General features: G+C 41.5%; 6 protein-coding genes across 12 annotated transcripts; 2 read left to right on the top strand and 4 right to left on the bottom strand.

The window, feature by feature from the left end:
- Nucleotides 1–297: 297 nt before the first annotated feature.
- LOC104803288 (UDP-N-acetylglucosamine--dolichyl-phosphate N-acetylglucosaminephosphotransferase) lies at nucleotides 298–3,612 on the bottom strand. Of its 2 annotated transcripts, XM_010527205.2 has the most exons (12): nucleotides 3,519–3,612; nucleotides 2,743–3,240; nucleotides 2,394–2,481; nucleotides 2,060–2,151; nucleotides 1,860–1,978; nucleotides 1,635–1,750; nucleotides 1,421–1,548; nucleotides 1,244–1,330; nucleotides 1,036–1,096; nucleotides 887–927; nucleotides 699–819; nucleotides 298–598 (listed from the first exon to the last, which is right to left on the bottom strand). In XM_010527205.2, exons 2-12 carry the CDS (start codon nucleotides 3,099–3,101, stop codon nucleotides 539–541), a joined length of 1,272 nt encoding a protein of 423 aa, XP_010525507.1. In that variant the 5' UTR covers nucleotides 3,102–3,240; nucleotides 3,519–3,612; the 3' UTR covers nucleotides 298–538. The 2 variants fall into 2 exon arrangements, with proteins under 2 accessions (XP_010525507.1, XP_019056826.1); XM_019201281.1 differs by lacking the exon at nucleotides 298–598 and having other exon boundaries at nucleotides 726–819; nucleotides 887–976; nucleotides 1,066–1,096.
- On the bottom strand, nucleotides 3,348–11,473 carry LOC104803289. Its single transcript, XM_010527206.2, has 23 exons — nucleotides 11,058–11,473; nucleotides 10,374–10,523; nucleotides 10,205–10,257; nucleotides 9,676–9,784; nucleotides 9,424–9,558; nucleotides 9,307–9,351; nucleotides 9,032–9,219; nucleotides 8,663–8,804; nucleotides 8,535–8,581; nucleotides 8,350–8,437; nucleotides 8,042–8,261; nucleotides 6,915–7,005; nucleotides 6,461–6,656; nucleotides 6,256–6,356; nucleotides 5,928–6,007; nucleotides 5,438–5,662; nucleotides 5,038–5,345; nucleotides 4,779–4,889; nucleotides 4,409–4,552; nucleotides 4,268–4,315; nucleotides 4,087–4,167; nucleotides 3,836–3,995; nucleotides 3,348–3,736 (listed from the first exon to the last, which is right to left on the bottom strand). Exons 1-23 carry the CDS (start codon nucleotides 11,391–11,393, stop codon nucleotides 3,615–3,617), a joined length of 3,180 nt encoding a protein of 1,059 aa, XP_010525508.2. The 5' UTR covers nucleotides 11,394–11,473; the 3' UTR covers nucleotides 3,348–3,614.
- Nucleotides 10,454–15,858, bottom strand: LOC104803287 (peptide chain release factor PrfB3, chloroplastic). 6 transcript variants are annotated; one of them, XR_770167.2, is made up of 8 exons: nucleotides 15,587–15,858; nucleotides 14,851–15,418; nucleotides 14,254–14,471; nucleotides 13,962–14,162; nucleotides 13,458–13,673; nucleotides 13,204–13,381; nucleotides 12,643–13,066; nucleotides 10,454–10,523 (listed from the first exon to the last, which is right to left on the bottom strand). XR_770167.2 is itself a non-coding variant. In XM_010527204.1 (8 exons), exons 3-8 carry the CDS (start codon nucleotides 15,011–15,013, stop codon nucleotides 12,804–12,806), a joined length of 1,239 nt encoding a protein of 412 aa, XP_010525506.1. In that variant the 5' UTR covers nucleotides 15,014–15,052; nucleotides 15,122–15,418; nucleotides 15,587–15,858; the 3' UTR covers nucleotides 12,527–12,803. The 6 variants fall into 6 exon arrangements, 4 of the variants coding, with proteins under 4 accessions (XP_010525506.1, XP_010525504.1, XP_010525505.1 ...); XM_010527204.1 differs by lacking the exon at nucleotides 10,454–10,523 and having other exon boundaries at nucleotides 12,527–13,066; nucleotides 14,851–15,052; nucleotides 15,122–15,418; XR_770168.2 differs by lacking the exon at nucleotides 10,454–10,523 and adding an exon at nucleotides 12,543–12,560.
- A 179-nt stretch (nucleotides 15,859–16,037) lies between these two features.
- Nucleotides 16,038–18,697, top strand: LOC104803285 (GTP-binding protein BRASSINAZOLE INSENSITIVE PALE GREEN 2, chloroplastic). The gene is made up of 4 exons (XM_010527200.2): nucleotides 16,038–16,255; nucleotides 16,343–17,694; nucleotides 18,020–18,187; nucleotides 18,268–18,697. The coding sequence occupies exons 1-4, from the start codon at nucleotides 16,132–16,134 to the stop codon at nucleotides 18,625–18,627; spliced, it is 2,004 nt and encodes a 667-aa protein (XP_010525502.1). The 5' UTR covers nucleotides 16,038–16,131; the 3' UTR covers nucleotides 18,628–18,697.
- A 32-nt stretch (nucleotides 18,698–18,729) lies between these two features.
- Nucleotides 18,730–20,145, bottom strand: LOC104803284 (protein EARLY RESPONSIVE TO DEHYDRATION 15-like). Its single transcript, XM_010527198.1, has 3 exons — nucleotides 20,058–20,145; nucleotides 19,112–19,473; nucleotides 18,730–19,015 (listed from the first exon to the last, which is right to left on the bottom strand). The coding sequence occupies exons 2-3, from the start codon at nucleotides 19,431–19,433 to the stop codon at nucleotides 18,864–18,866; spliced, it is 474 nt and encodes a 157-aa protein (XP_010525500.1). The 5' UTR covers nucleotides 19,434–19,473; nucleotides 20,058–20,145; the 3' UTR covers nucleotides 18,730–18,863.
- A 2,026-nt stretch (nucleotides 20,146–22,171) lies between these two features.
- Nucleotides 22,172–24,410, top strand: LOC104803283 (H/ACA ribonucleoprotein complex subunit 4). Its single transcript, XM_010527197.2, is given in 2 exon segments — nucleotides 22,172–23,982; nucleotides 23,984–24,410. Coding segments are annotated over 2 exon segments (1,899 nt in total). The 5' UTR covers nucleotides 22,172–22,284; the 3' UTR covers nucleotides 24,185–24,410.
- Nucleotides 24,411–24,548: the final 138 nt, after the last annotated feature.

Genomic DNA, 24,548 nt, shown 5'->3' with positions numbered 1-24,548 from the left:
TTTGCCTTTGATTTCCAATGATTTACATGTTTTCGTGCGAAAAATGGCATAAAATCGCATATTAATATACAAATTTATTAAAAAAAATTAAATAAATTTAAAATTCTAATTTATGTTTAACTTTTTTAAAACAATTTAAAAAAACTGCCATAATAGTTTTTTAGAACCTTTAAGACAATTAATAAATTTTAAAATTTTATATTCCATATATTTATATGGATTTTTTTTACAAATCTGTGTATTAATATACGATTTTTCCTTTACAAAGGATAAATTCTCATCTTTTTTTCATGTGAATAAAATCTAATATTAAGGTGACTAAACAGATTAATTAACGGACTGTACAAAAGATATTCCCCTGTTCATGAGTTGCTACCTAAACACATCAGTGAACAAAACTACATTGCTAATTAAGTTGTACAAGGAACAAAACAAAATGCTCTGACTGTTGCCCGAAAGCCTTGGAACTATCATCCCCTTAACAGAAAACAGAGGCAATAGAGAGAGATTGCCTCAGCAGATTCATCATGTTTCAGGTTCATTTGTACCACCCAGCGAGGAAGTGCCTCAACAGGAAGCAGAAGGCACATGCTAGAGCCTGTGTTTTTTTTTTTTTAAAGAACAACAAGACACAACTGATTCAGAAGGGCAATGGCATTACAGCCAAAAAAAAGACAGAAACATGTTTATGGAAATACCTGGAAAAGAAGGAGATGGATGCATAGACGCTTTTCTGATTTCCTACCGAATACCCTCAAGTAGACGTTCACGAGGGTTCCGTCCTTTGTCCCCGTTAGCAGTCCGGCAGCAGGATCAAACCTGGATCATTCCGACAGGAGTGATAAGTTTTCAAAAGGGTATTTGTAAAGATATCAAGTTAGCTTACCTTGGGAGACGATGGCGAGGACATTTCACAATGCCAGCAAGCTGAAGAGTTGAATGAGTATGTTAAAGACGCTTCCGTGCACTGAATTTTCTGAATGATTTGAAAGGAACATATCATATTATGACGGATTTGAGATTATAAGATCAAACCTGAGGAAGCGACAGTAGAAAGTTCAACACCTGTGGAAGAAAGAATATCAGGAGCGTCTCGCTGCAAAAGCGAATTTCCCGAAGAAAGTGCGCAGAGTCAGTTGCAGAACGACCGAGATCTTAATTGTCAAGTAAAAAGAGTATATATTGGGGTGCCAAAATCATCTGCATCATCAGAAAAAGAATAATAAAGCGCTTGGAAATATACCTGAAATGGCCCAGAATGCCAACAACTGCCATAGTCATTCCGGCAAAGACAGTGTATGTGTCTCCAACAAATACAGCGGATGGGTACCTGAAGAGATGAATAGTAGATGAACGAGGTACGAGAAATCATTACGTCGGTGAGTAAAATGCTTCAAGAAAAAGAGATGTTAGCAATTACCAATTGAAAGCAAGCAATGCCAAAGAAGTGGCCATCAGTGGCTGAGTAAGATAGATAGAGAAGGCATGGGCCTGCTGATACTCTGTATCAGCAGATGCTCCAATTTGCATAACGTTGTGTATCAGGATCTACAAATAACCGAGATGCATCAAGTTTTGACCCAATGGAAAGTGGGAAGAAAAGAATTCAAAGGCGATATAAGAGTAGAACTTACAGCAGCGGCAATAACAACAGTTTGACCGACTTCAAGGCCATTCAAGCCAGCGTGAATGTTAATAGAATTAGTACAGAAGACAGCCAGTAGCCCCATATATAACTTGTATATCCATCCTGCCACATCAAGATATCATTTGATCAAATATCTACAGTATCAGAAACGTGGTCTCAAAGGGGAAAAAATGACAATGCTTGCTCATGATTATATTACACGAATCTGTACCTAAATCAAGCACTTCCAAGCCAACGTATGAAACTAGAGGCTTTGGTATAACAATTGTTGTGTGACCAGCATACGCCATCAGAAGTGGAAGAGCAGCAAAAGATGGAAGGACGAGTTTTCTGTAGTTCAGATTCAACAAAGGAATATTAAGAAAAAACCAGGCATGAAGTTCATCGGGTAAGTAGGGTAACTGGACTTACACTCTCCAAGGTACATCAAGGACATCATCCACAAATCCAAGCAAAATCATGAGGCAAATAGATGCTAGTGCTGCATTATACTCCACAAGCCACTGCACAGAATTATCAGCCAATGATGATCGATGCTTAGGAAAGTTGTCAGCCTAATAAAACAAAGATCTATCTAGCAACATTATACTACGTTACAGATGAACATGAAACATACATGAACAAGAAGAAACAGAAAAAGGAAAAGAGAGGGGAAATGTGAAGTGGGTGAGTGCTATCGCTGAACCGTTCAGCCTAAAGAAAGTAAACAATTGCATATCAAAGCTCTTGAGAAAAGCACACTTACATTCGAATCTTCTGTGAAATTGAAGTACTGAAATATTATTGCCACGATCAAGAAGACGATACCGACAACAATGCCCAATGACTCAGGCCTGCAAAGAATGAAGAAGAAATAGGAATGAAGTAAATTTGGATTTGCCACTTCAAAGACTAAACAAGATGTGCCTACCGTACAACATTACAAGTCTCAGACATGACAGATGTCTAATACCAAAGATCATAACTTTGAGAACGAAATAAACTCAATGAACACAAACACGCATTTCACTCTCCAGGGGAAATCAAATCCAGAAATTGACACTACCCTGAAGGAAAAACCCTTAAATCTAAGAGATCGAATCGAAAAAACTCACACTTTGTTTTCGCCCTGAGGCGTGCCCCTCTTGTTGATATCAAAACCAAACATGTTTCTCCTGAGGACGTATCTGGCAGCCACAGGTATCATCCTGAGTGTGACGAAGAACCCCGCCAAGCTTAGCCCGCCGTTGATGAGGATAGATCGCCTGAGCTCGTTATCGACCTTGTAATGGAAACAGAGAAGGTAGAGATAGGGCAAGCACAAGAGGGTAGAGATCACGAGAATCACGCCCGATTTCGGCGGAGAGAGTCGAAAATCCTCTCCGGAAGCAGCGTTCTTCCCGGGTTTCTGATCCGCCGCCGGAGAGGGTTTCTCCGAATCGGTCGCGGAGGAAGCTCTCTTACGAGCTGCCATGGCAATCTCGATCGCTCCTCGTAGATTTGCTTCCAAAGTCTGTATGATTCGCTGAAAGTGCAGAATTCAAAGTCCTCTCCTTTTGTGGCGTCACATGGACCAACAGATCTCTGCCACTTGGGTTCTGAACTACACCTGTCTGCCACGTAGGATTTTACGTCTGGTGTTTGAAAAATCCGTTCATTCATGTATAACGACCTAATCTTTTATCAAGTATCAATTCACAAGTACATTCCACAACATCTCGAAAAAAAAAGACTGTACCTTTTCTTTATTTGGAATCTGGATAAAAAAAAAAAGTTTCGATCTTTAAACGATTCACACATTGTTCTGTCCCACAAAACGAGCTGCAATGAGAAAACTTTTGTTCACCTATTTCACGGACAAGAAAGCCTGCGTTTGGCAAAGGAGACAAACCTGCAAGTTTTTTCCGACAGCTTTCTCGTCTAAATAAGCCGACAAAACCATTTAGCCAACCAAAAAAAAACAGGGACTGAGCTGTGGAATGAAAGATCAGAGCTTGAGAATGAGGCCAATGGGGCAATGATCACTGCCATTTACGTCCGGGAGAATATAAGAATCATGGACATCGTCTGCTATCGATTCCGATACCAGGAAGTAGTCCAGTCTCCATCCTGTTTGAACATACGGTTATGGTTTCAGCAAATGCGGTAATGATTCCACCAGAGAGAAAGATGTGATTGCATTGTTCATATATATATATATATATATACCTTTGTTGGTTTTGCGGCCGCCATGGCGGTAACCCCAATAGGTGTAGCCAACAACCTCAGGGTGTTGCCTTCTAAATGTATCGACGAAGCCTCTGTCCAAGAAGTTTTCATCGAAGGATTTCCTTTCTTCTATTGTAAACCCAGCACTCCTTTTGTTTCCCTGACATGGTTTGTTGAATCATGTAATGAAACAGGCAACTATTGGTTTGAAAAAGTGCAGTGTCCAGATAGATGGGGGGAAATATATAAACCGCGGGATTATAGATATCGATTTCTTCATGGGCACAGTTCAGATCGCCTGTCAAGATCACAGGCTTCGATTTTTCCAGCTCCTGTAGATAGATGCAAGTTATGACATAAGATTGTGAGGAATGAAGGAACAGATGAAATGCAGAAAATACAGAACAGAGATGGAAGATCTGTCTTTCTTACTTTCATGTAGTTGCTGAGGGATCGGTCCCACTCTTCGATCCTGTATGACTAGAAACCCCACGGCAAAACCACCAATTACTTTGCTTGATGACTAAAGTATGTAAACTGCAGAAATTAGATACATGTAAAGTCGATAATTACCAGTCTTTTCAGGCCATCTCCTGAGTTAGGGACGTAAGCACTTATCAAGTAGAACGAGTCAAATTCTGCAGTCACAATCCGGCCTTCCATGTCATGATCTGTTCCTGATGGGCCCATGCCATATCGAACTGAGAGTGGTTTTATCTGTCCAAAGAATCAAATTGATAAGAAAAACGATACTTTGCTATAACTTCGTTAAAGCCAACAACAAAATGATTAAACATATCAAATTAAACACATATGAAGATACAATCCCACAGAAAAATCCTTTCTTCTGGTTATCTGTAGTTCTTATTCAGTTAACCAAAGAATAGCAAAAACAGCAAGAGAACACTAGAAAGTAGAAACTCAAAGGAACAAGGCAACATACCCGTGAAATTATCGCTGTACCGGAATAACCAAGTCTCGAGACACTGCAGGACCAGAAACTATGGTCATATCCATCAATTAGAGTTTGCTTAATTTCCTCAGCATCCTTGGCCTGTATCAAGTGCAACAGATGCAATTAGTATAAGATGTTCTAAGCCTACTTTGACTTGCACTTGTGCCTGTCCATGCTCCTCCTAAATTTAACGAGCACCAGAAAACCCATAAACTTTTAGCAAGGGGACAAGGTAACTTGCATTCACCTGGAGCTTGGTCTCCTGCAAACATAGTATGTCGAAATTTTCCTGTCTGGCAAGCTGCAGGGCCGAGAAACTCTCTAACTTCAACAATGCCCTCAACCCGTTAACATTCCAAGTCACGAGTTTTACAAACTTCGTACCCTCTGGCAGAGGTGGAGGTCTCATAGTCTTGGGATTATAAGCAATCCACCCCTTCTGAGGCTTCTTATGGGCAAGTACAGTCCACGGCTCATTTGGGCTAGCTGATGAGATTTTTCCATCACCAGCCCTAATGATTTCACTAGAAATATTTGCCATCGACAACTGCTTACCTAAGGAAACATTATGCACACACAGATAGTGCTATACGATACTGAAATAGCACCAGCAAATATAATGTATTCACCAGTAACATGTATGAGACCTGTTCTCGTCAATGGCTTCTGTTCTTCTGAGACACCTTCCATCGAAAATTCCGCTTTCAACTTTTTCTCAGAAGACTGCTTTACTCTTCTCTTTCCTTGTTCATGGCTAATAACGCTCGCACCATCAGTAGTCTCTTCCCTACTCTTGACCTTTCTCTTGATGGATGTACTTTTAGAACGGGTCAACAAGGTAGTTTCTTCTGCTGCTGCGCCCGAAATTTCATCTGCAAACAGATATCAGTTTAAACCAACCTGAATCCACCAAATTCCAGTTCAAAGAAAACGTCAAACAGACAGCTCCCTGCCTAAATCCTCTATTCCCCTTCCCGAAGTAATCAGCAGTTGTTACAATTCAGATACTTAGCCTTCTGTTTCAAACAGCACAAGGAAATCGACAGCCAAATGCAGAAGAAATTCTGTTCTGTTCTTTTTTTTCTCTCGGGTAGCTAGCATGCTAGACAGGCTTCCGGTCGGTGTGCAGTCACATACCTGACACATTTCTGTCCATGCAAGAACGTAGAGCAGAGACAAGGTTTTGTTTGCGCCCTTTCGGAGGTAACCCAAGTCTCCTATAATTTTAAACCATGACAAAAAAACACACACATGAATCCTTCTGAACTGTAACAAGGGATAATGTCTTCAAAGCAAACCATAAAAGATAAGTAGACAAGCTGATTGCTCAATTTTCCCGATTCAAATGATGAACAGACATTTGGGTTTCTGCAGAACTCGAGAGCAGCCTGCAGAATTGACCTCAGAAGCCAATGGAGTCGAAAGCAGAAAACGAAGCAAAGAATAAAAGAAAGAGAAACTTTGCCTCAATGTAGCTCGAAGTTCTTGAACGGTCATAGCTTCGATATCCCGGTGATCACCCAGAACCGACCCCATATCTTCACTATGGTCATCACCTTCAATGCCCTAAACACCATCCACAAACTAGAAACTGAGTAAAAGAGAACAAATCACACGAACACCCCCACCCCCCAAAGAGAGCTATAAAAATTGAACCAGTCAACAGCAACCTTAGCATCAACCATCTCATGGGAATTTTGGTTAATGGCTGCTTCTACTTTGAGTTTCTTTCCCTTGTTATCGTTGGTAATGGAGGACATAAGCTTCGGCGCATTTGAAACAACTGTCTTCTTCAATGTCGTTGCTCCAATTCGCACACTAACGAATGAACCAGTCCTTATTCTCCTACAAGGCAACACCACAAACCTGGAGCCATTATCGGTTAAAAGAGAGATAATCTGGACACAAGCCGTAAGATTTCCGATTCAAACAGCAGCCCGATGACACACGGAGCCCAGAAAAAGTTAAAGCTGAAATGGAAGTGTGAAGGGTTGATTCTCCTCGTGTCGGTGGAACCGGATAAAGCAGAACAAGAAGAACCCTTAAGGTCGGAGAATGAACGTCGAGATGGAACCGAAACCCACGAAAAAGTCGAAGCAGCTAGTGATGAAACAGAGAGAGTACCTGGCGACATTGATAATGGAGTCCTGGAAACCTAACTGCAGGACTCTGTTCATCGACGATTGGGCAGAGAGAGAAGAGGGGTAAATCACTCAAATATACCTAAAGCATCGCACTCATTTGTCGGATACACCCAAAAAAAAAAATATAAGCCATTAATTTTTTTCGAAATGAACATATTACCCTTAATAAAACCGTATAATTATAATTGTAAAGTCGTTATAATTGATTCTAAATACAATTGCAATTGATTCTAAATGAAGTTGCAAAAAATACATCTAATTGTTTATCAGATCTTTAGTTGTTATATGATCGTAAATACTTTTTTAAGTTGTATACTAGTTATATAACACTCAGTAATAAAATCGTAAAAAATATGAACGAAAGGTTATTTCGGACTTTTTAAGGCCAAAAGTGGTATAGATTTAAAAAAAATTTGCTTTTTTTTTGGTGTATCCCTGAAATTTGTGCGAACACACATATGGTATATTTGAGTGATTTTTCCGAGAGAATAGCGACCCAACTAATGGATCGCGGCGTAAAATAAACACACTACGATATGGGCTTCTACAAAACACGTGTTCCGGTTTTATCCGGTGCGACTGACAGCCGCTTCGACGCTGCGTGTACTACACGCGCCGCCCGTGTTTTCCGTCCCAGCACAAGTAGATGACCCCATATAGTGTTATAGACTCTGATACATTGTGTCACCTTCTCCTTTGTTAAATCCATTGTGACAGTTGTAAAGGGTTCATATTTCATGAATGCCAGTTCATGTTTTGATCCAAAAGATGAAAACTTTGGGACCGTATCAGATCAAAGTTGCCAAAAGAAGGGGAGAGAGTGAAATGAAAACCTTTCTTAAAAGAGAATCAGAATGATCTTGCATTCTACATTGGTGTATATATGTATAAAACCAGGGACCTTCCAAAAGGGCCTGCTCTAGTGTTCCTCTTCCTCTGTAGAACCATTTCTATGTAATGTTAGCCTAAACCCGAAATCTTGCCAGAATGTACACCCGGAGAGCCAAATTCGTTCCCAAGGGAGGAAAGCTCTGTCTTCTCACTTCTCTAAACTCAAAACCTTTATCAAGAAAGCCAGCTCTTTAAGCACTTGAGGTTATGATTCACCCTCTGTTTCTTCTGAGCCGGGAGGTGATTGTGGTGGTACAGCTGATGCTTCCAATCCACCATCAAGATCGAATTCCAAAACCTTCCTGGCTGTTGCCTGAGAGAATTCCCGGGTTTTTTCCACGTTGGAAGAGTTGCTATGGTCCCTGGGGAGAGACATGTGAGCCGAGGCTATCACAGAGCTGAAGACACCGGCCTCTCTCAGCTCTCGGATTATAACCTGAAGAAAGGTGATAGCTTGAGAATGAAAACGAGTAGTTTGATAATCTCGGATGGAATATGTGTGATTCAGGCTGGGAGTAACTCACCATCGGTGCATAAATGCGGGTCAGAATCCCCTTCCTAAGAAGTTTCAGGGTCAATTTTCTGTCGGTCCATACAACTCGTTCTCTGTACCTGCAAATAGGGAAGCTCATAAGATCTCTTGCAGAGAAAGAACATCAAGAAGACGGCGAAGTTTCTACTTTTCAGAGTCTTGAGTCTATGTTACTACCATTGAAGCAGCTCCTCTTCTGATGCAGTGGAAGCAATGATGAATGCCTGCGAAAACATGTAATAACCATAGCTGTTTAATTGTAGCAAACAACTTATCAACAGTCAAAAGGGACCATCCGTACTCACAGCTCTATCAAATTCCAGCATGAAACATCTCTTGACATCCTCTTTAGTCGGTTTGCAGCCACAACGATCACGTCTTGAAATGAGATCAGAAAATTTGGGGTAAGTATAGTGCAGGACAGCGGCTTCATCTAGTTTTATCTCACTGCAGAAAAATTACGACACACATCAGCCATATTACCAACTTCCAAAATGGAGAGATGATTGAAATAGACCAGCACGAGACATTTAACGAAGTAAAAGCATACATATACAAACGTCTGCCATACAAGCATATACCTGAATTGAACGTTGATATGCAAAGAAAACCCATGACAGATACAAGTGAAAAAAAAAAATATGCATGTCTAAACCAGATTGAAGGAAAAATACTCGGGGCTCTTCATGTAGTTGTGCCACCGATGAGCACCATTGGGGCGAAGATGGTCCTGAATTCGAGCAGCTGATTTCCCATTTCCGTAGGTCAGAAAATAGTTTGGATTTCCACGGGTGGACTCTTTATAACTTCCAAAGTAAACATCGTTGGGAAGATGGTCATAGTTCTTCTTGAACATCGATACCTGCATCAAAGTGAAGTGGACAACAAAAGATGGTGTTAAAATCCATAGATGAGAAAAAAACACGGAGAAGAGAAAAATGCTTCGGACCTCACTGAAAGGTTCCTTGATGTCATCTCGCTCAACACTGCTCTCCTGAAACATGGACGATGATTGTTATATATATATGTATATATACTAGTTCTCTTGAATCTCTCTTAAACTCACGTAATTTGGGAAGATGACTTGATCCACGTTTGCAGGAACATTCCCGAGCAACTGCCTCAAAGAATATTCTTGGGTTCCAGAAGGATGTATAAGCTCATCAGTGTCGAGATGGATTATCCAGTCCATGCCAGCATCCTACATTACGGAGCGGAAAATGGAAATGCGGGTGAATGTGTGACAGTTGCCAAATTTAGATTTTCTGCTCATGGTTACTAGATGCAGTATCTTTCTATTAAAAAATTCAGCAATTACCCTCGCCATGGTGATTGCCATTTCCATATTCAGAGTTTGTTTCACGAATAGCTCGTAGTTACACGGCTTGTAGAAGAAGCTCGCCAGCCAGGTCTCGTTCCATATCCGGCTACAAACCAAAGGTAAGGAAACATTACCCGACTAGATTTACAGATGCGGATGAAACACACACACACATACAAAGATATACCAAAAAATAGTAGATTGATTAGATTACAACACGTCAAATTCTGTAGCAGGAAACAAGAACAAAGAACCCCAGAAATAGGGCAACATTCGAAATTCTTACCACAATAATCAGAATGCAACCAACCACATTAAACCCATCTCAAACCTTTTTTAACTCTGCCAAAAAAAATTGATGCCATTCCCGGCATGTTGGTTCATCCGATTCTCTAGACAATTCTAACCCAGAAATTCACAACTAGAGTACATTCCATGCACAGAATTTTCTCAAGATAAAGTGATTTTCTATCTAATAAAGTGACTTTCTAGCCAAAGATATGCAGAAAGGTGGACGCCATGATACCTTTTAGCCTGCTGTTCTTCCAATTCTTTGCTTCTGTATATAACTTTCACACCCTTTAACAAAAATAAAACTTATAAGACGATTAGAAAAACGCAGAGGTCTAAAGCCAGAGTGAGAGGAATCACAAGCAGCCAAATGTAATGAATGAGGCAAAAGCTCCATAGCTGACCGAGATGGTTTCAAGAACTCGTGATACATTTGAACTTGCAGCCTTCCCCTCGACAAATAGATAAAAGGTTGAAACTCCAATAGTCTTGTGAAAGAAAATCCAAGGCAGTGTCTGCTCTAAGCCAGCAGAAGTGCTCGTAGTAATACATATCTGCCATAAATAACAACATTGAACACCGAAAAACAGGCAGAAAGTCGTCATTTTCACCAGTTCAGAATCCTGATTCCATGCCCAAAATCAAATGCCACCATGGGAGGATAAACGATGAACCTCAGGCCAGAGAGGGACTCATCCTAAGATTATTAAACAACGTAAATTGCCAAAATTTCAACAAACTGGCTTCTAAAAGACGGAATTTTCCTATGAATCAAGTCCTAACCAGTTTCGGTTTCTTCATACATGACTCTGGTTAGGCACAAGCCATGATATCTTACAACTTCTACACTCAAGGTGAAAAAGAACAACAATTTCGTGTTTTTTCTTACACCCACGTGAGAGTAATGCAGAAACAAAGGATCCATCAATGAAACCGATCAACTGGATCGGCATCATCTGGAAGCCAAAGGATACATTCGTACGAGCAAATGTGTTGATCGCAAAAGATCGAACCACGCAAAAGAAGAAAAAAAAAAACTAAACAAGAAACCATAAATCTCGAACCCAATCGGACCAAAGAGACCTCACCCTAGGTTTCAGATCCGACCCGTAATCGAACTTCGAGTCCCGGAAATACGGAAACGAAGGGGAACGGCTCTGACCCAGAATATTTGCGCAACCCGAATCAGAGCTCGAACTGCGCAGCGAGCTTTTCTCGGAGACGGAACCCATTCCTGGGAACTCATGGCGATCAGGAGACCACCGGGTAATCGGGTCGTTTAACCCGCCTCGCCATTGGAGGATGAAGGCGAAGCAGGCGAGGGTTAGAGGAAGAAGGGTCAAGAGGAAAACGAGCCGAGAGAAAGACGATGAAGAAGACGGAAGGAGCCTCGAGGAAGAAGAAGAAGAGTGCAGACCCGCCATGCGAGAATGCGCAAGGAAAACGGCAGATTAATAGAACAGAGAAAAAATCCCGAAGGTGTATGAAGGTATATATATACCTATGTATGTATCTATATGTGTGGGTGTAGAGGTGGGAGGGAGATGACGATACTTGAAACCGAAGGACCCTGAATGGCTCTCATAAAATTGGAGAGGGAGCCGTTTGTCAGTTGGTCTTTTTCTTCCTTTTTTCTTTTTTATATTCTTGGATAAATATTTCATATTAAAATTAAAAAATCCAATGAAATTATAATTAAATTATCTAATAATTCTTTTATCAAATACGATTGGAAAATAATTTGGTATCAAAATTAATGGGAAACCCTTTTTCAAACGTTGCCTTTAATTTCCTGCCAAAAGAATATTCAAAAGAGCATTTAATTTTAAATGCAAAACTGACACAGTAATTAGATCTTTTTTGGTAACGTTGATTAATTTTAGCTTTGAACGAAAAAAGTAGGGGGAGAGATTAGGGGATTAAAGTATCTGCCAAACCCTAATTAAATGACAAAATAGCTAAATTAAAAAAATGCCTTAAATTAAGATTCGGACAAGTCATGTGGTTTTATGACGAATTTGTCCACTAAAGTAATTGGAAAAAAAAAAGCATATATACACGTATAATGCTGATGAGGAAAAAACAAACTAAATGGAAAAAGCTTTGCTTTATTTGTATCCTCATTTTTTTTCCCTAAATTATAAAAAAAAAAATTGCAAAGCCCTAAATGAGCAAAAGGCACATGTGCATGGACATAGTTGGATATGGGACAAATTGAAAAATAATAGATTCCGAATCCGAATAGTTTGGATTTTAGAATTTAAAAGGATACTTAGTAGATGTCCAAAATGTTTGACACGAGAGCAAGGTAAAAGATGAGACCATTTGGTTATTATATTAAGTTTCGAAAAATATTTATTTTGTTAAAAAAAAAATCAGGTTTTTCGGGATTTTTTAATATTCGATTCGGTTCCGTAGGTTTATTCAGTTTTTTAAAAGAATAAGCGTTTGAGATTTCTTAAGAGTTCGGTTCGGAGGCAATATTGATTTTTTTATTCGATCTGTTTCAGATCTTCCGGATCGAATCTAAACGCACACCCCTATTTAAAATTAGATATTTCGTGTAAATACCTATAAAATTATCAGAATACCTGTAAAATCAACCAAAATCAATGAAATTTCATTACAAAAAAAAAAATCAATGAAATTTCAGAAACTTTTGTGTCCGTGTACCTGATTTTAACTGCGGATAACCGGGTTGCGACTTGCGAGTACCGTGTCTCATGAGACCGAGACCGAGACAATACCCTCAAAAAGAAAATCCACGAGAACGAGACGGAGGTCCGGTACCAAAAAGCTCGAGTACCTGCACACACACACCCTACTCGCAGCGACTAAAATGCATCGCCCGATCGTCTGAGAGCGATATGAGCAGCGACGAGAGGTCGGATATTCCCGTCCAAGACAGAGTTCAGGTCGGGAATCTCCATACCCGTTTTCATATCCAAAACCATCTTGTGAGGCTTACAGACATATCTCCTTGCATTCTTGGCCTCCATGTCTGAATCTGATAAATAATGCTCCTTGGCTATCACAAGGAGCTTGGCCTTTAGCCGGTTAAGGGCTTTCATCTTATTCGCAAACCAGCTTCTTTCACCTGTGTTAGATCAATATGAGGCACCTTTAGATATTAATATATATATATATATATATATATCTCATCTAAGATGAATCTATGTATCCATTGGCATTAGGAAAAGAGGTTTATGGACTAAAAGAATGAGAAAAAAATACCTGAAGACTCGACGGCTATTCCAGTTGGAAGATGCTGAATCCGAACCGTCATCTGTCCATGTCTTCTCTGAAGATTCTCCTTTGAGGAATATGATACAACAATATCCCCGTCGTTTACTCGCAAATCCGGATCCGTTCTGAGGAATAAAGGAACCACGTCCACCGAAGCTGAACATACCTGGCAAAAGTTTCCTTAAATGCTTTATATGGAAGAAAGTGAATTTCAAAAACCGTGTTCTTAAGGTAATAAATACCTCATCAGACATGGAATCAATACGAGATCTTTTGATAAGGCGGTGAATGCCTCGTTCGCCCAAGAGATAACCGTAGGCATACTCGAATTCGAATTCTATGGAAGCTGAATTGACACCTTTGCTCGAGAAGTGGAAATTGTCATCGAAAACCCTTGCTTTTCGGCCTAGCTTTTCAGCCCATTTGGTGTACATCCTGACAAGTCGCTCTGCCCATATCTGCAAGCTGGGGAGTTTATCGATGAAATAACCAAGGCACGAGCCAGAATGAGCAAGCGAGATATCGACAGCTTTGCCCGACATATATTAGGCCTATGCTCGGTTACTAGGCTTTGAATATCTAACAATGAAACGAAAGAGAAAACAAAGCTGAAAGTGCCATTCGTGCCTTTGATAGGACTACCATATACTATGTCAATTGACATCATACCCTCATTTCGTGGAGAAATAATAGTTTGCCCATTAGTCAAATGCTATAACTATGAAGTGAAAGAATGGTGAAATGACCTGAGAATTTGCATCTTCAGACCCAGCTTTGATAATCATGCATGCACCTTCGCTGTCATATCGGTCTCTAAGAAGCTTAGACATCTCATAGTGATGCAAGGACGTGCCCACATCCAGAGAAGAGTCATATGCTTGCTCAAAGAGACCGTAATCGATAGCATCCATCTCTGCCAGCTGCGTGATTAGTTTTGCTTCTTCAGCCTAACAATAGAATAAACGAAATCGATCAATTCTAGCCAAAAAACCATAACATAAAAGATGACAATAATGATCACTGTTTTAACATAGGAACCTTGTATTTCAGGTCTTTGAGGGCATCAACTGCTCTTTCACTGTCGGCCAACTTCAGAAGGATCTCGTTGGATTTGGCCGGATCATCCCATAAGTCATAGTCACGCATCATCTCTTCTTGTTTTACCCATCGCTCTTCCTCGAGCTCAAGAGCAGTTGGGGCCAACATCTCAGCTCTGAGAACAGCATCTTCAATCTTCCTCTTCAGTGAAAACATTCCTAAGGACATTGAGTAAAGATCAGATACACGCTTAATATCTCTTTAATATATATATATATATATCTTGAGAAAACACTGATCAAGATGCTCAATTTTAAGACTTGGACACAACCCCTGTCACAATCTTAACACTCCCTAGCTTCTCCTCGGAACAAAGGGTCACAACCTTAAAATCAAACCCAGTGGAGTCGAAGATATAGGAAATGCTATCATCTGTCGTAATGTCTCAACAGAGCTTATCGAACTCGGTAGCTCCAACCACAATCTGTACCCTCTTCCACTTAGATGCCACCATCACAATCTATCAATGCGACCATTCTACGGATAGAGTAACACAAAGAGCATAGAGAAGAGACAAATACAGATCGAGAGTGTTACCCAGTTGCTTGTAGACGGTGTTCTTGTCATCCATGGAACCAGAAGCTCGAGCTGTGAAATGCAGAAGCCGAGGTGGTCTTCTCTTCCCCAACTCTCTAGAAAATCTCCGCCATGCCAGTCCTTCCCCTCCTCCGATTCTTCCGCTTGTAAGCTCTGCCGCCATCTTTCTCCGGAATTTCTAAGCTTGTTTGTCCGCTCAGCACTAAACAGTAAAGGGCATAGTTATGAATCATGAGCTAGTCCACGTAATGGGTATTTGCCTCACCACAACCTTATCCTTAGATTCTGTCCGAATTCGGGTTTCTAAGACTTCCACGTCGGGCGTCTGGTGAGAGATTTTACCACGCCAAAAGAGTTACCGTCGCATCAAGGTAAAATGCTTTGTGATATCGAGACTCAATTCGTCGGGTAATAAACCGGATCAAACCGACTCGATCTCTATATCACAAAGATAAGATTTGGCAAAGGCTTCATCCATCGTCGCTCGGAATGAGAAGCAGAAACGTTTGCTACACATTTCGCCAGTGACACCTAGACATTCCAGATTCTGTATTCATCTCTTTCCTCGCTACAGATGAAAGCAATCGAACCCAGTCACATAAACAGCGATATCGATAATCGCATCGGCTATTAGCCAAAAATATACTCATTTAACTAGACCCACAAATTTGAACATATAGAAATACTCCCCAAACAACATCACCACACATTGAAATGCAACAAAGGTGAGGAATACCCGGGAAAAAACACAGATCTAGACGAAAATGAGATTTCAACTCTGTCGTGTCTGGATAGAGAGATCTGGAAGCCATTCGGGCCAGATTTGGAGGTGATCTTCTCACCTTCCAGGCAGCACAAAACTCGAGCAGAGCCAAAATTAAGAATATTACAGAAAATTGAATATTCTTCGATTCTTGCATCATGATTTCTAGGTTTTCACCAATCGGATAGAGAGAGGACTTCGCCCGCGATGCTCTCTCTGGAGCCATTATGATTTTCAAAGCGAGGATTTCAAAACAAAAATTACAAAGGTGAGGGGGACAAGTTTAAATAGATGGGAGAAAGCCGAAAGGATATTTGTGTAATTAATCTCTAGTTTCGGGGTGAAAAAGGGAATTAAAAATTTTATTCTCCCTAATACGCAGCGTTTTGGGAGCCTTAATAATATCATCTTCTCCACCATCGAGCCAGAAGAAAAGCGCAGGAGAAAGCTATAGCGCTTCATCGTCGCTTTCTTCATTCGTTTGTTTCGTCGGAAATCAGACTAATACTGTCGGAGAAATGGTCGTTTTGATATCTACTGCTACGTCTGCAACGACAGCCTACGGTGCGAACCCGAAGCTTCAAGACGAGAGTTTTCGCATTTACCGGTGGAAACCCAGATCGGAAGTTCCATTTTTCTCAGGTAATTCGCAACTTACTGCCCAAACCCAGAAATTTTTTCGTGTTTCATCTGAAGGGTTTTTAGAAACAGCTCAACTTTTTTCACCAGGATTGTGTGGCAAAAAGAAGAAACGTGAAGTTCCCATTTTGTGCTTAGCGGTGAAGAACGACTCAGTTGTTCAATCAGAGGAGAAGATAAGAGGAAAATTTATGCCGAAGAGAATGAATGATCGTATCTTGAGTGAAGGGAGGGATGACGATGAGGAGCTTGGGCGGCCAATATGTCCAGGTTGTGGGATTTTTATGCAGGACGAGGACCCGGATTTGCCCGGTTATTATCAGAAGAGAAAGGTCGCTGAGCAGAAGCTGGAGGATGAGGAAGAGGAGGAACACATCGAAGGTGAGCTTGATGGGTATGGATTGGATGGTGAAGTAGAAGAAGCAGAGTTAGACAATGGAATCAATGGCATAATGGAGGAAAGTGAGGGAGAGGATGCTAAATCTGAAAGTGAGGATGAATTTGACTGGGAATCGGATGAATGGGAAGCTATGTTGGAGAATGAAGAGGATGATGGTGAATTAGATGGTTTTGCTCCGGCCGGTGTTGGGTATGGTAATATTACGGATGAGGTAGTTGAGAAGGCAAAAACAAGAAGGCTCTCTAAAGCAGAGAAGAAGAAGATGGTTAGGGAGGAAGCAAGTAAACAGAGGGATGGTGTGACAGTGTGTGCTCGTTGCCACTCTTTGAGGAACTACGGCCAAGTGAAGAATGAGAAGGCGGAAAATCTGATACCCGATTTTGATTTCGAGAGGTTGATCTCAACCAGATTGATAAAACCCGCAAGTAACGCAAGTGCCACTGTCATAGTCATGGTTATTGATTGTGTTGACTTCGATGGTTCATTCCCAAAACGAGCAGCAAAGTCTCTGTTCAAGGTGCTGCAGAAAGCAGAAAACGACCCCAAGCTTAGCAAAAAGCTCCCAAAGCTTGTTCTTGTAGCAACAAAAGTCGACCTTCTCCCCTCACAGATCTCACCTACTCGGTTAGACAAATGGGTGCGGCAGCGTGCAAAGGCTGGAGGGGCACCTAAACTAAGTGGAGTGTATCTGGTCAGTTCACGTAAAGATGTGGGCGTCAGAAACTTACTGGCTTACATCAAAGAATCGGCCGGTCCACGTGGAAACGTGTGGGTAATTGGAGCTCAGAATGCGGGCAAGTCTACCTTGATCAATGCTTTATCTAAAAAAGAAGGCGCAAAGGTCACAAGGCTGACTGAAGCTCCAGTTCCCGGAACAACTCTCGGGATATTAAGGATTGGTGGGATTTTGCCCGCAAAGGCAAAGATGTACGATACACCTGGCCTTCTTCATCCGTACCTTATGTCCATGAGATTGAATCCGGAGGAGCGGAAAATGATAGAGATAAGGAAGGAGCTTCAACCTCGGACGTACAGAGTGAAGGCAAGTTAGCTGTTACCCTCTCTTTTATCTGAAAGTTTCTGGCTTTTATCCATATTTAGCCATGGATGAACAGGAAATGGATGTGTTCTTAAAACCCACCAACAATAGAACTAAAAATCACACATTTGAGCTTCTTTGTAAAGAAATTAAATGTTGCATGGCTGCATATACTGTAGAGGCAGCAACTGTTTTAACGGTTTCAGAGGTATATTACAATGTTCGAGTTTGATTTCTCATTCAAATTCACCTGTTTCTTAGTCGCTTTGTCAGTAACAAGAACTAAACCAGTGCAGTTGATTTGTGGCTTTGCATCTGGAACTTGCAGGCAGGGCAATCTGTGCATATCGGTGGACTGGTCAGGCTGGATCTTGTCCAAGCTTCCGTACAAACAATATACATAACAGTATGGGCATCACATAGTGTTTCCTTACATCTCGGAAAGACAGAGAATGCGGAGGAGATATTCAAGAGCCACTCTGGTCTACGCCTACAGGTAACCTTACATAGCTGCAACTTCTCTTCAACCCCATAGTTCATTTTTAAGACCACAACCTAATCCAGTTATTGTCTTAGCCACCAATTGGAGCGGACAGAGCATCTGAAATGGTGGGCGAGTGGCAAGAGAAAGAGATTCAGATGTCGGGAAATAGCTGGGACGTGAAGAGCATCGACATTGCAGTGGCTGGTCTGGGATGGTTCTCGCTCGGTCTCAAGGGTGAAGCCAAGCTGGCCTTGTGGACGTATCAGGGCATCGAAGTTACACTGAGAGAACCATTGGTTCTTGACCGTGCGCCATTTCTCGAACGGCCTGGTTTCTGGCTGCCCAACACCATCTCCGATCCCCTCCTTGGCAACCGTTCTAAGCTTGACGAGGCTCGGAAGAAGAAAAAGCAGAGAGACAATACAGATTTTCTCGCGGAGATTTCTCCATGAAACAGCTCATAGAGCTGAAACTGAGAGTGTTCATGAGCAGGATGAATGGAAATGAACATCTTTTTTCTCATTTCATTTGGAATTTTACATTTTTTTTTTTTGTTTACATTTTGGGAATGGGAGAGAAATCTGAGAATGAACAACAGTAGGATACAAGGTTTTACAGCTTGGACAGAGCATAACTACAACAGGTACAAATCTAAGGTACAACCAAACTAATGGAAAGCTCAGTTACCTCAGCGAGGCTGGTGGATGTTACGGGGACTGCACCTAGGGTTCACCCACTTTGCTGGCTTCTCGAAATACTTGGCTGGTTTTGCTCCCGATTTCGGGCTTCCGCCTTCAAGAGATTTCAGATAGCCAACCACGCCAGCATCCTCTACCAGCCCTGATGTATAAACCATGAAAATAATTAGGAATTTTGGATGAGATTTGTCGAATCTGGTTCATGAATTCAACTATCATTGGAAATTCGAAGCCTTACCGACATCAGATGATGGATGGTAAAATGTACCCTCGGATTGAAACTCGAACTCAGCAGCGTCAGGGTCGAAGAACTCATCAATGGCATCGAACTCAAATGATTCAGGCAGCAGATCAACTACATCTATGTTGCCATTGTCACCATTGTCGTAGAAACCGTCCTCGCCCTGGTGCTGGCTGATCCAGTAGTCATGGTACCAGGGCGAGGTCGTGACCAGTTGCCACCACTCGGGAGAGAAATCCTCCACCTGCTGAAGAGCGGCAGGGATGAAGAGCGGTGCATCTGGGTTCAGTGTGGATCTTCTTCCTGAAATGAGCGCCATTTCCTTTGTTGTCGGTTTTCAGACTCGGGTTGTTCTAGATCTGTACAGACAGGAACTGAGATCAGCGTAATGGACAAAGACCAAATTCACATCTCAGATCCATTAGAAAAGACTGTTACTTTGAAACAAGGAACATATCGGAGACATAATCTGCAAACAAACCCTATCGGAGTCAAAATCGGACAACCCAAACACTAAGGTCATAACGATGACTATGAACTCGCGATCGAGCGATCGAGCGACATGAATTTGCGCTAAAACCCGTGATCAACATTCTGAGATAAAGCTGATCGCTGGGATTTGACTAAGTATACAACTTGACCGTCGGGCAAGATCTGAAGAGTTTCCCCTTCCTCGATCTCGAATATCCGTAGAAATCAACTCATTAACGAATCAGAAAGGTCAAGACAAGTAAAATCCACAACTCCGAACAAGATCGACGATAAGAGCAGCGGGGGATAGCACGACCACTTCAAATTTCTTCTAAATTCCCAGAATTTTCTCGGTGACCAAACAGATCCATCAAAATCCATGAAATTCAAACATTCAACTTCAACAAAAGATCATCTTCTCGAGTACACACATTCATCCAACAGAGAGAAACACGTAAAGCGAGAACTTTACCTTAGCCGAGACAAATTTTTCTCCCTTTCTCTTCCAATAAAGAAATCGTTCAAGACGCGAGGGGGGTTTATATACAGAAAGAAAAGGAGGTTCGGGTCCGAACCTGAGGTCGGGGAACCCGGGGTCAAGATAATTTAGGGGAAACAACAAGTGGGTAGATGTGGGCCCGAACGTCCACGCGGAAGCGCGTTACTGTTGGCTTCGTTTGACTTTCCTCGTGCTGGCTTATAACAGAGCATAAAACAACATATCATCAAGTGAACTAATTATGCGTTTATAAAGCCATTAAATTTAATTTAAATTGATAATTATACTTTCTGTCTCTGGTCCTTAATGGCTCATTTATTTTTCTTTTTTTTATTTTGTTTTTTGCTGATACAATATGCATATATATGTGCTTGCATGGCAGATACGCACCATATATATATGCTTCGCTTATAAAATGATATTTTCTCGCGGAATAACTCATTACCATTGATCTTGTATAACTCAAGTTCCATTCTCTCTCTCTCTCTCTCTCTCTCTCTCTCTCTCTCTCTAAGTTTGATAAGAAGAAGCTCAAAGTCAATTTTATTACAGCAACTGCATATGAACAGACATGAACAAGAAAGACACACACATATACTCGAATGTGATGGCATCAACACGTAAAAAAAAACAGAAAGAGATTATACGGAAACACAGAGAGAATCATGGGTTTCAAAATGGAAGAACCAAAAAGATCAAAAACGCTTTTACACTTTATCATCGCTGATCATCATCTTCGGCTCTGAAAGAATCAGACAAGACGACACCTTTCCCGTCCCTACCGACATGTTTATGCACGGAGACCGACTGATCGCTCGTGTTTTCACCACGTGTAGATGTTACAGGAGAAGCGTCATGATCGTCAAGAACTCGGTCCCGTTTCTTGATCTGCAACGGAAGCATGACGGGCTTTTGATTCGTCGGAGGTACGGTCGCCGTACGAGAGGGTCGCGGATAGAAGAAGTCGGTGGGGAAGAAGTTGTACTGAAGACCGGCCACGATCATTGGGCTCTATGTGTTAAGAATCTGATATGGGTTTTTTTTTCTTTAATTCTGTGTGATTTTAGGGTTTGAAGAAAAATGTTTTGTTGGGGGCTTTATTTATAGATAGACTGTACGTTCATGAGAATCTGGGGCAATCAAGGGGTGTAAATGGCACATTGGAAAATGTTGGGGTCACTTTTTTGAAAAACTTTTTGCCCTTTCTGGTTCTATTGTTTTCGCATCTCTTTTGTGTGCCAGTTAAACAACGAATTAATATAAAATATCGAGTAATTTTAGGTTTTTTTTTTTTTTTTAAGCAAACCATAATATAACCGTATTTTCAAAATACAATTCAAACCCGTGGACCGGAAATGGAGCTAGTTTCAATTAAAAGTCAACCACATAAAAGTCAGATTTTTTACTAAAATTTATTTCTATAGACACGTGTTGAAAAAGTATACAAGAATATCATTCATTCTAGAATATAGAATTTAAGTATTTTGGGGATCCTAGAATAAATTGGACCGGATTTTTCTGCTACTTTTCGGACCACCAAGAGATCCTGTGTTTGTGTCGCGTGAGCCAAACGCAGTTTAACCATGTGTTAGAATTATTTATTCAAAGGAATATAATGCATTTTCTAAAACAATCAATAATAATATTATATATTTTTCTATTGCATTCTTACACTCTTTTTGAGTCATGGTGAATATCTTTTTTTTAAAATAAAAGATAATAAAAAAATGTACCGTATAATCAATTGTCATAACCAAAAAAAGAATATACACATAAGAACAACAAAATGGTTGATTTTGGGTATAAACTATAATTATTTGTTTAGATTCATAAAAATATCCATGAATAGATTATAAAACTATGAAAACCATATTTGATGAAATGGGGGTGATGGGTTGAAGGATCATTTAAAATATTGGGTTTAATTGAAAAAAAATATCACATTTCCTAGTTATTTTATTTCTGATATGATATGTTATGGGTCCATATTAAGCCTATAATAGTTTTTTTGCAGGCCCATATTAAGCCCAATATATTGAAAAGCATATCCCCTCTGTTTCTTCTATCTTCGGAAAATGATACTTAAAACCCTAAAACCCCTGAGTTTTTAAATCGCCATTTCTTCAGTCGTCTGCCATTGCTCGACGACACCTTCCACAAACATCAAAAGCCCTCGGAAAACCCTAAATCCGTAGCAACCATGTCGGAGGTCGAAATCTCCCTCTCGGAGAAGAAGAAGAACAAGAAGAGGTCTGATGCTCACGCCGAGGCGACGCCGAAGACGACGGCGGAGAAGGATGCCGCCGACGCCGGGGACTTCATGATCAAGCCGCAGAGCTTCACTCCCGCCATCGACACGTCCCAATGGCCCATCCTCCTCAAGAACTACGACCGCCTCAACGTTCGGACCGGACACTACACTCCTCTCCCCTCCGGTTTCTCCCCACTGAAACGTCCCTTGCAAGAGTACATCAGGTACGGTATCATCAATCTCGACAAACCCGCGAACCCTTCTTCTCACGAGGTCGTTGCTTGGATCAAACGTATCCTCCGTGTCGAGAAGACGGGTCACAGCGGAACCCTTGATCCCAAGGTCACTGGGAATCTCATTGTTTGCATCGACCGAGCTACACGGCTCGTGAAATCGCAGCAAGGGGCGGGTAAAGAGTATGTCTGTGTTGCTCGTTTGCACTCTGCTGTTCCAGATGTTGCAAAGGTTGCTAGAGCTCTCGAAACTCTCACTGGAGCTGTGTTTCAGAGGCCCCCTCTAATCTCTGCCGTGAAAAGACAGCTTAGGATTAGGACAATATATGAAAGCAAGCTGCTTGAGTATGATGCAGACAGGCATTTGGTTGTGTTCTGGGTTTCCTGCGAGGCAGGTACGTATATCAGGACAATGTGTGTCCACTTGGGTCTGCTTCTAGGTGTGGGTGGGCATATGCAGGAGTTAAGGAGGGTGAGGTCCGGAATCTCGGGTGAGAGAGACAACATGGTCACAATGCATGATGTGATGGATGCACAGTGGATGTACGACAATTATAGGGATGAAACTTACCTTAGGAGAGTCATTATGCCTCTTGAAGTGTTGTTGGCTAGTTACAAGAGGCTTGTCGTGAAGGATTCCGCTGTGAATGCCATTTGCTACGGTGCTAAGCTGATGATTCCCGGTCTGTTGAGATTCGAGAACGACGTCGAGGTCGGTGAAGAAGTTGTTCTCATGACGACTAAAGGTGAGGCGATAGCTATAGGGATAGCCGAAATGACAACAGCTGTGATGGCTACTTGCGATCACGGGGTGGTGGCTAAGATAAAGAGAGTGGTAATGGATAGGGACACGTACCCGAGGAAGTGGGGATTGGGGCCGAGGGCTTCGATGAAGAAGAAGCTTATCAGCGAGGGGAAATTGGATAAGCACGGTAAACCAAACGAGAAAACGCCCCAAGAGTGGATGAGGAATGTGGTTCTGCCGCCCGGTGGGGATGCTATGGTTGCTGGGATTGCCGCTGCGCCGGAAAAGAAAACCCCAGCTGTGGAGGAGGAGGAGAAAAAGGAGGATGAGAATGGTGAAGGCGGGGAAAAGCGCAAGCGTAAATCAGATGAAAGCAGTGACAGCGGCCGTGCAACTGTCCCAGCTAAGAAATCAAAAACCAAAGAAGCTGAAGCAGGAGAGAAAGTTAAGTCAAAGAAGTCAAAGGAGGAGGGAGAAGAGGAGGAAGCTGGATCTGACAAGAAGGAGAAGAAGAAGAAGAAAAAGAAGGATAAAGGAGACAGAGAAGAGGAGGAGACAGAGAAGGTGAAGAAGAAGAAGAAGGAACACAAGATCAAGGAAAAGGAAGAAGATGAGTCTTCGCCCAAATCCGAGAAGAAGAAGAAGAAGAAAAAGAAGAGCAAAGAGACCTGAAGCTATTACTAATGGCGAAGATGAATCATCTGCAAGAGAAGAGCGAGAAGAAGAAGAAGAAGGACAGAGATCATGCAGGTGGAGAAAGAGTGAGACCAAAGGCAATATTCCTTTCGTTTACGTTCCTTTCTACAACATTTGTGCTTTATTTAGTACATGCAATGCAACGATGATGAGGCCCGGTCCAATTGAATTTTAGGGCTTCGTAATTGGGCCTTTTGGGCTTTCTTCACGTTACAAGTCCAGCCCGTCTTCTGTTCAAGTTCACGTGGCCAACATCAATCAATCGCTGCTTCTAGGAGTCCGTTTTCTTGCAAGCAAAAACGGTGACAGAAATTGAGATGCTCTCTCTCTCTCTGTATATATGTAATAGCACAAGTTTCCTCGGATTTCCAAATTCAGCAAGCTCCCGGAGATTAGGGATTGATTGCCATTGCCGTTTCTGTCCCTTTGCAAATCTAGGCTCTTTATTCCTAAAAATAAAAAACAAAAAGACAAATAAAAAAGGTAAATCATCGGAGCATGTAAAACTCCGTGTCGCTATCTCATTATCACCTTCGGCA

The sequence above is a fragment of the Tarenaya hassleriana genome, unplaced genomic scaffold (assembly GCF_000463585.1).
Source record: "Tarenaya hassleriana unplaced genomic scaffold, ASM46358v1 Cleome82, whole genome shotgun sequence".
In the NCBI taxonomy this organism is placed as follows: Eukaryota; Viridiplantae; Streptophyta; class Magnoliopsida; order Brassicales; family Cleomaceae; genus Tarenaya; species Tarenaya hassleriana.
This window is presented reverse-complemented; position numbering and strand designations above follow the sequence as displayed.